The sequence below is a fragment of the Zootoca vivipara genome, chromosome 2, assembly GCF_963506605.1.
Source record: "Zootoca vivipara chromosome 2, rZooViv1.1, whole genome shotgun sequence".
Lineage (NCBI taxonomy): Eukaryota > Metazoa > Chordata > Lepidosauria > Squamata > Lacertidae > Zootoca > Zootoca vivipara.
In genome coordinates this window covers 90221251-90231346 of record NC_083277.1, presented here as the reverse complement: position 1 = coordinate 90231346, position 10096 = coordinate 90221251, and the positions used below count along the sequence as shown (strand labels likewise).

Sequence of the window (10096 nt, the reverse complement as noted above, 5' to 3'; positions counted from 1 at the left end):
ACTCTATTACACAAAGTTCCGTGTGTTTTATTCCAGGAATACTGATACCAACATCTTTGTCATGTCTATCAACATTGAGTAAGAATTCCACCCTGAAACACATTCAGGATATTACAATTGAAATGGTATGCAAGATTCAGAATAGACAAGATGTGCCACTGTTCTCATCTTTACAGTCCCCCAAACTACTTGCTTTTTGTTCTGGTGCACATGGTATGCCTTTTTGATGACATCAGTGGATTTCCTTTTGAGAATTCTTGCTCTAAATACAACTGGGTATAGTTGCTGAAGGAAGTGCATCTAACATTGGGGGCAGGACAGAAAATACAGCCCTACTCCCCAATATTGCCCCATATGTGAGTAATACATGTATAGGGCCTCAAGGTTGACAGCAGCATGTCCTCAAAAAGATGGTTTAGATCAGGTGTGGAGAACCTTTCATCCTCCAGATGCTATTTATCTACAACTCCCATTACCCCTGGTCACTGGACATGCTTACTAGGGCTGAAGGGAGCTGTAGTTCAGCAACCTCTGGAGGGCCAAAGGTTCTCGGTTCATGATTTAGATAAAACCCTTCCTTCTAGAGAAGAATCCTCATACAGTAGTATAAAGTAATGTCATCATTGCCTGTTGATAAAGGAACTGTTTCCAAAATCAGTTTGCAGCTGCCCTTTAATGAAGAATTATGTATTTATTTTGTTACAATTTCCAGAGGGACAACTGTGTGAGGCTGGTACACCAAAACCAATAAAGAGTCTTGTGGCAGCACAAGGACTAACAAATTCATTACAGGATCAGCTTTCATGGACCAGAATCCACTTAAGTAGATACATGAAGTGCAAGAGTGGGGAATCTGCTGCCGATCTGCAATTCCCATCCTGCCCGATCACAGGGCATGTTGGTTGGGGCTGATGGGAGTTGCAGCCCACTGGTTCCCCACCCCTGCTGAAGTGCAATCCCCAATTGGCGTGGTTGTGTGCATACATGGGGGAGATTGACAGGAGTTAGTCTAAGAGAAATGCAAAAGGACAGTGATAATAACGTAAAAGCAAAGTAAGTATTGTAACCATTAACAAGGCTGCATTGACAAAAGCATAAATACCCCATCCTTGGTTAGGTGCCACCACTCTTTGTTGTTTTCATTATCGTGCAGTTTAAAAACTGTGGTGAGGTATGACAGAAACAGGCTGAGAATCTCAACAAAATTAAGCAACAGTGCTGTGGATAGCAACTCAATCTAATGTATAAGAACAGATTTAGTTCCAAAGCAAGGCAATTGCTTTAACGTAACATGAAGAAACACAACAGTAGCAGGTCTACAGGACACAACCTTTGCCTGTATACAATTTTTTACATTCATATGTTGCAAAGTAATATAGTCACCACATGTTTGCATTTCCATCACAGTACAGTCATACCTCTGGTTGCGTCCGCTTCAGGTTGCGTATTTTCGGCTTAAGTACGTGGCGGACCCGGAAGTGTTTACTTCCGGGTTCCGCTGTCCGTGCATGCGCAGAAGTGTTCTGCACGCTTCGCGCACATACGTGGAAGCGCCACTCCAGATACGTACTTTTCGGGTTGAGAATGGCACCCTGGAACGGATCAGGTACGTATCCAGAGCATAGCTGTCAAGTGCTCCCTTTTTTAAAAGGGAACTCCCCTTATGCTGAATAGGCTTCCTCACAAGAAAAGGGAAAACTTGACAGCTATGATCCAGAGGCACCACTGTACAATTTTGATTCTTCAAATGTCTTCACAAGTTGCAATTCTCTCTAGACATCTTGGTTTAGAGATCCTTTCGCTTGCTCCTGTGGCCTTTGCTTCTGGCATATACCATCACATTTTGTAAAGATCCAATTCTGTAGATAGTTTAGGCAAAGCCTCATCCTACTCGAAGCAAAACAAAATACAGACTAAGTGTGTAACTCAAGTGTATATATAAAAAATTCACAAAAATAGCAGTTCCTTGGTTTTGCAGGCGTCTCCATTTTTTCCTGTTTCCGCTCACCTTTTATTCACAGATCCCCATGTCCACTTAAGTTCATGCAGTAATATGGCTATATCGAACAGCACGAGCCACAGGAAACATTTGCCTCCATCTTCATTCCAGATGGAGCAGTTTTTCTAGCAACTTACCTCTAACTCTGTTGCATCAGTCAACAGTAACTATTCTGATGTACCAAAAGCACTGCAAGGCACTACTGCACAAAGTCAAAGTTATGGTTCTATTGCAATATTTAAACTGAGATTCATGTTGCAAAAATAGATAATAAAAATTCAGGTAGCCAAACATAAACCCATTTCTCCTTCTGGCTTGGATGATTCCATGACGGCCAAAGAATTATCTGGAAGAGTATTGGCCTCTGCTGCTAATTCCATTTGATTATTTGCACAATACAGTTTAAGTTTTAAGCTCATCCTCAAGCTTAGACGAAACCCCAACAAACTGATGAATACGTTCTTTGGTCATAATACAGTTTACAACATTATCCTGACCTCCCTATACTAAATGATAGCTTGTGAATTCATTACAAAATAGTGAGGGGGAGAGAGAGAACATTACCCCTGGGCAAATCATTTATCATCATTCTGACAAAAAAGCACAGAAAAGTCCAATAGCAATTTCTATTAATTATGGAAACGGCAGCCATTTTACAATACTTAATTAGGAGTAACTAGATGTCACAAAATAAGTGGCTAGTTTTTCAAATTTCACAAATTTCCTCTTTGTCAGACAGGTTGTTAAACAAAACAAGGTGTCATGAAGAGAAGAGATCTGTTGCTGGTAAAGGGCATGGTAGAAGTGATATCACCAGTAAAGGATAAGCCCCTTGCAAATTGATTAGGTTAGTTTATGCCAAGTACAGATGGTTCAGGTTGCGCCAAAGCATATTGGGACAAAGAATCAATGGCCATTCCCCCTTTGAAAATACATGCAATACATGTCATAAACAGACATAATAATTTGGCAAACATTTTCCTGAATCGCTGTGCTAAGGCAATCACATATGGCACATGGGACTTCCACTGCGCTCTTACTAGCAACATCTTTTTCTCTTCTCTCCCTGACCTCTTCCTTTTTGCGTGTGCGTTCCATATTCAGCCCGATAAAGAGTTTTGTGAAACAAGAAGGTTAGTTCACTACTATGCAATCCTAATAACAGTATTATGATGCTGGGGTTGTCTGGATTTTCTCTCATGGTTCAATAGAGTTGACTGTAATTATAATTAATTATGGATACTGAAGAGGTAATATGGAGTTTCCCTGTACTTGTATTAAGCAAGTCTTTCCCACCAGATGTACGGTAATTCCATGTCCTTAAGGTAGTCAAAATGGGAAGACGTATATCAGAACTACAAATAGTAAGATTGGGGGGGGGGAGGAGATATAAACTGGTACAAATGGCAATAGGCAATGAATACTTCCTAAATGCCAACACACTAGGGAATGATGGTTGGGAATCACAGCCAACTATTGCTCCAAATGACCTATTCTAGACAGTGGAACTAGTCTGTGGCAGAAACTCAGCCCTCAAATGACTCACAACCCTCAAATGGCTTACTCTGGAATAGTGCATAGCATTCAATGACCAACTGGAGTAAGCAATTTGTTGACTGCAAGAGAATCAATGCAAATGCAAATACCCAATACTGAAAAACATGTATATGCATACTTTGTGTGGTCTCATTTCCCCTGTCTACCCAATACTCTTGCACATACAATTTGTTAACATCTGAAAAACTGTTTCACCTGTTTTTGCTTGGGTTCCTTATAATGACTAGTTACATACATGTGCCTCTCTGAATAATGCCTTGCACACAGAGCAGTAAGTAGATACCTGGTCCACAGCTTTTTTCATTATACCATCTTATAAATTTCCCTCAAAGAAATCAAAATGTACAGTTTCATTAAAAATGAGAGTATATTTAAAATCTTCATGATGTTAAAAGGGAACAGTTTCTTTCATCTGTTATTAGACAGTCCTATCGTTGCAGAGATTAGTCAAAGGAACATATCTACCAACCTGTGTCATCTATATATGTAAAATGCAGTTTAAAGCTACCTAGGAACAGGGAGCCCATATCCACTCGTATTCATCCAAGTGTACAATTTGTAAGACACTATATGATGGTCAAGCAGCAACAAACCCATTCTTTCTGACAAAAACAAACACATATTACTAGCATCTTCCCAACTATCCCAAAACCTGATAGAACCGCAGGACTTTCTTCAGGTCTGCCAAGAAGAAATCAGCTCCTGCATCAGATAGGTCATTGACATCAGGCAAGAACAGGTTTGCTTTATCAGGCGTAATCAAGTTATGCGACAGAAAGTGTACGCCAATTTCATTACAAAAGCTTACCATTTTTTTGTTAACAAACTTTTGAGATTTTGCCATGTGTTTAGGATTTTGGTCCTTCTTACAAAAACGTCTTGGCAACAGTGAAGACCAAACTATAGTAGCATTTGGGAATGCTCTTTTAAGAATGCCCAAGTCATTTTTCATGGATATAATGAGAGACAAGTTGTCGTTGGGATGTAGATCATCTTCTCCAACATGAATTATTATAAGCGATGGAGAAGAACGGAGATAATAAATTTCATGCAGAAGAGGCATGAGCTTTTCCCACTTCATTTTCTGTATCCCAATCCAATACAAATTTGCCTTTGAAACAGAGATGCCCAACTGCAATCCATCTGGTTGACTACTAGCTCTCTTCTTCGATGCAAAGATCACAGAATTGCCACATATCCAGATTTCCTTTGGGGAAGCTTGCTGTCCTCCAGCACCTAAAAGTAAAATGCCACATTAGTTCAACTCCTTCAGATTGACCCCTGCACTAGCTTACTGTAGTTAAAGACTGAAATTTAAAATCTATAAATATGTTAATATGCTAGAAAATTTGATCACCATTCTCGCAAGACCAAAATCAAGAGACCAAGCTAGCTGCACTTTTGAGAAGACAGAAGTCCACTAATATGCACCAGAATTAAAACATTCGCAGAAGCCCGTTAAGACAACTGACTGACAGGAAAATCCACTAAGAGGATCAAAGATGGGGTAGGGTGAACAGTGCAGCTGAGCTCAGCACACAAGGAAACACAAAAAACAGGATATCCCCCCTTCAGCTGTAAGCACTGGTTTTCAGGTATAGGTCATGGGACTATTACTGCTACAGGTCATGAAAAGAGCTGGCCTGCAGAACTAGTCTCAGCACCACTATTCCTTCCACTATGAGCAGCAGCCCAGATGATATGCAGGCAGGGAAGACAACAGGAGCTGAGTGATCCTGACATCTGCACTCACCCACTTATCAACCTGAGGCTATAGTGTACCTAGCTGTAGCAAATGCAGCTCAGTCTGACCTGAATTGGAGAAGGTGCAATAAAGTGTTTTTTCTCACCAAGAAAGGCCATTAAGCTGCTTTCACAGGAATAAGCATTCTGGGGCAATTTCCACCATAAGGAAAAGCCATACCAGAAACCAGCAAGTAGAGGCCATTTGGCATGCCTCATCTTCTTGCCATCCCAGAATTTTACCATGGCCAAAACATGGTAATCTTATGCTGCAATCCTTAGCATACATGCTAAGGAGTAACGCCCACTGGGCATATGAAACTGACTTTGGAGTTAACATGCTTAATTTTGTATTGTTAAACTACATTTTACATATTTAAATGGCAGAGAAAGGAGAAAGAGATAGTGCATTTGTATTTTGTTTGCACAGTTCAGTGAACTCTGTGTAGTTTTAACAGATTATCTCACTATTGCAATTTTCACAAACACATCTGTATGAATCAAAATTCAGGCAAACAGAAAAGATGCACCTCTCTCTTTTTTAAAAAGTCAAGCCCTGCACTCAAACCTGCCTCTCCTCCATCAGCAAACAAATACTGCAGGTATTGACAACTGCAGGTGACCAACTGCATTTTTCCATACAATTAATACAAAGAGTTTTATTAGCTAAGAGGGGAACCAGCATGATTAGTCTACTTACCTCTGTGATCAGACCAGTGTCATTTAGAATGGAGGAGGAGGATATAATCAACCACAGCAGCAAGAGTAGGAAGTTAGCAAAATTCAGTGAGAGATGAAAATAGTCAAGAGCACGGAAATGGCCATTTGAACGGCAGGTGGTGCTAAGAGCCTGGCTTGAGAGATTTTTAAAGTATCAAAACTGCAGTGACATAATGCAGTAGATTCTTTTTGGCTCTGTTAGCTTCAAATCCGCACACAGAGAAAAATAAGGGGCACAAGTTGAAATCATTATGCTTTGACATCTGTGGAATGTGAATTATACCTACCACCTGTAACTTAGTTCCATAGAAGTTTTGAAGAAAAGCACCAGAGAGGAAAAAGAACACTTCCAAAAACAGCATCTGACGGTAATTACCGTGTCTCCCCCAAAATAAGACACCGTCTTATATTTATTATTCCGCAAAGACACACTATGGCTTATTTTCAGAGGATGTCTTATTTTTTTTATTAAGTATGGGAACCTCCAAGCCTCTCCCACCACCCCGTTCAGAAAGGACCAGTAGCACGAGACAAAAAAACACCCCCAATCCCCCGAATCCATCTGTCTCTCGCATCTATGGGATGTTCCCACACTGCTGCGAAACCAGTGAAGCCAGCCCAGCGATGCACATCCACTGCGCCGCCGATTGGCTGTCACCGCCACCGCACCCACTCTGCGCCTTCCCCTCGACAAAGGCGCGTGCGTGCCACCCAGTCACCAGTTCTGGCCATGTCGGTGCTTCAGCAGCAGCAGCAGCAGCAGCAGCAGCAACCAGTTCCAAGTGCCGACCCAGCAGGCGTCTTTCTTCTCCTGCTGCGGCCAGCGTTGCTGCTGCTGGGTCCTGCTGGATCGGGGTGCTCTGCGCGGTGCTACTGGGCGCTGACCCGGCAAGCCGCCGCCTCCTCTTGCCACGGCCAGCATTGCTGCTGCTGGGTCCCGCTGGCTCGGGGCGCTCCGCGCGACACTGCTGGGTGCTTTGTTGGCGCTGCAGCAGCAGGTTCCAGGCACCGACCCAGCAAGCCTCCTCCTCCTGCTGCGGCCGGCGTTGCTGCTGTTGGGTCCCACTGGCTCGGGGCACTCCGCACGGCACTGCTGGGCACTTTGTCGGTGCTACAGCAGCAGCAGCCAGTTCCAGGCACCGACCCAGCAAGCCTGCTCCTCCTCCTGCCGTGGCCGGCTTGCTGCTGCTGGGTCCTGCTAGCTCGGGGCACTCCACGCGGCGCTGCTGGGTGCTTCCTCCTACTCGCGAGCTCACATGCTCTTCTTGGCGCCGCAGTAAAGAAGATAGACAGCAGCTGGAGGGCGGCTCCTCCAGCGGGAAGGAGGCTCAGAGGTGACCGAAGAGGTGCAGGCAGCCTCGCCTCTTCCTTGGCGCCCTCCAGAACTGCGCCTATCACTATGTCTTATTTTCGGGGTATGGCTTATATTGCACAAATGCGTAGAAATCCTGCTACGGCTTATTTTATGGGTATGTCTTATTTTAGGGGAAGCACGGTAGCTGGTTTCTTTTTATTAGATGCATTAATACTTAAGATCCAGGGTCCCCAAACTTACGTGGCCTTGGGCCGGTAAGTATAAGCCATATCCAAGTCTGAGTATGCACTGGATATGGCAGTCTTTTTTCTGGCAAAGCAGCAACATATTGTTGGTCTCAGTGTAAGGCAAACATATGACTGCTTTGTTAATACTGTACAGTATCTTTGGATCAGCTATAGGCAGAACCACATGCTAGACAAAGAGAGGCCAGAAGCACAAGACAATAAAGATCTTCTTCTACTTACATCTATTGTTCAGAAGTATAAGGACCTCCTGATCATGCATTGTCTGACTTGCTGTATGACACAATAACGTTAAAGCTTATCACATATAGTATGGTACCTATACTGATTCAGCAATTGCTTTTTCTAAATATTTCAGGATTTTATATACCATTGCATTTGTACCCATATTCTTTTTCAACTCTTTATTTACTATTTTCTGGTTTCGTAATGGGTATTCCATTGCATTGTTCCACTTGCCCACTTTAAGGCAAAGTCACTAAAAATCTGCATTATTTATTCACAAGTTTATGATGTGGGGTGCACAATCAATTTATACCACAAAATGTGTTTTCTGCATTTTCTAATATTCCACAATTAGTTATATCCTTTCTGGCCTTGCCAAAAGCCAAGGGACACAGAGACAAAACTTTCTGCTAAATAAAGAAAAATCTACCCTTGCTCTCAGTGAGTTGCCGCTAGATATATACCGTAGTTGGCACAATTACCACAGTCATGCCACACTAGGCAGCTGTGGTTTGGAAGCTTTTCCATCCTCGCTCATTTGCTGCCATTTTTTCCAAACAGGTGTGAGACAAGATACAGTGGCATGGAAATGGCAATCCCTGCAAGTTTGTGTTTCGGAGCATCTTGCTTGGGGTTGCGGCTCCACCATATTGGAGGGCGCCTTGTTTGACTTACCCTTCACCTGTTGCACGGCAGTTATCACAGGCGTACGCATCTCATTGAAGACCTTCTTCTTCTTTCCCCCTCCTGCCAAGCGGGGAATAGGATTCAGGCCTTCCGGAGGGTCTTTTGCCGGAGGGGCCACTCCGTTGCTGCCTCCTGGATTCAATTCCGGGGTGCCTCCCGCCGCCGCCATGGCTTCCGCGCCAAGCAAGCCACGCCGGCCAGCGATTAAAACCGCCTCCAAGGCTTTCATGAGGGACGAGTTGGAGGGACTGTCCTTAGGGTTAGGTCCCCTGGGAAACTTGTTTTCTGGAGCCCCGGAGACGACGAGGCTGTCGTCACTGGGCCTCTTGACTGGCTCCATGGCAGAAACAGCGGGAAGATGGGAGCAGGGCAGGGAACCTATGGGGTGCTCAAAAAGACCAAATTTTATTGCAGGTAGAAGGGAAACCCCAGCCCCCAAAATAACCTATAAATATAGGGTGCTGCCTGTCTCTTGGGGCAGGAGCTTTGCAGGCTCAGCACTGAGGTGCTTCAGGTCCAGCACTGAGGTGGCGGCGGGAGCACAAGTAAGCGGCCTTTTAAGGTGGGAGGCGAAATGTAAGGCCCTTCTAGACGGAAGGCAGAGGCGGCCGTTACTCTGCAGCCGGAAGAGGCGCCCCCCTCCCGCGAACTCCGCTAGGCCCCGGGCGCTTCCTCGCCGGAGAGGAGCGAACTGGCAAGGGGCCGTTGCCCTGGAAACGCTCGTCGTACCCCAGTCTCTCCCTCTCTCCGTCACCGCGAGCGCCGGACAACCGACGACAGCGGCGTGTGACCGCGAGCAGGAAGCAGCCTCCCATTTAACATCGAGCGGGAAATGGACCCACGCAGCCACCGTAGCCAATGGCCCTTCATCCCGGCCGAGGAGGGAAGCGCGCGTGCGCATCTGGCGCAGCGTGGCTCGCTGCTGTTTCCTAGACTCGCAATGGGTAGAGAGTCGCCTGGAGGCCTCAGTTCGTGGTTCAGTTTAGACCTCGCTTCCCTCTCCGCCCGGCGGAGGTGAGAGCTGCGCAGGACGGCAGATCATGCATGCGCGGTGTGGAGAGAGATGGCCAAGATATGCTGTACCTAAAATCTGCATGTGCTTTTATGTGCAAAAAAATGTGCCTGTGCTGATTTATATGTGATTTATATGCACATTTTTAAATAGTTATTGCGCCATAAACACAGTGGGCAGCCGCCCACTGTCTCATGGCTGCTAGGACTTTCACCTGTGCCATGGGACTTATAACTCTCTTTTCTGGCGCCCCTCATCTGCTCTGCGGGTGCCCTCAACCCTCCCACTTTAAGCAAGTTTACTACTTCCTAGTACGTGTGCTTAACCCTAACTCTACTTCCTTGGGGGAACTCACTGAATTCAATAGAACTTACATCTGAGTACAGTACAGTAGTTGACATGGTTAGCAGCATGAAAAGATTTACATAATTGCAAACATGACGAAAGTGGTCACATCAGCAATAACTCATCAGAAAGTGCCCAACCAAATGGGACGATTTCCACGTAAATCATAATGGGATCTTAAAAAAAATACAAGATACAAAAAGTTAATAGCTGTAACAGTTATTAAACAAGACCCCGGGGCCAAGAGT

General features: G+C 44.7%; 1 protein-coding gene across 1 annotated transcript; it reads right to left on the bottom strand.

Annotated features, from left to right (window-relative positions):
- Positions 1 to 654: 654 nt before the first annotated feature.
- On the bottom strand, positions 655 to 9976 carry LOC118079870 (uncharacterized). Its single transcript, XM_035104558.2, has 2 exons — positions 8480 to 9976; positions 655 to 4792 (listed from the first exon to the last, which is right to left on the bottom strand). Exons 1-2 carry the CDS (start codon positions 8829 to 8831, stop codon positions 4197 to 4199), a joined length of 948 nt encoding a protein of 315 aa, XP_034960449.1. The 5' UTR covers positions 8832 to 9976; the 3' UTR covers positions 655 to 4196.
- Between the last annotated feature and the right edge of the window lie 120 nt (positions 9977 to 10096).

What these genes read in the sequence shown, in the direction of transcription:
- LOC118079870 (XM_035104558.2), bottom strand. Translation starts at nt 8,831, where the DNA reads ATGGAGCCAGTCAAGAGGCCCAGTGACGACAGCCTCGTCGTCTCCGGG. An exon ending in TGCCGTGCAACAGGTGAAGG is followed by an intron (nt 4,793 to 8,479) that starts GTAAGTCAAACA and finishes TTTTACTTTTAG; the next exon opens with GTGCTGGAGGACAGCAAGCT.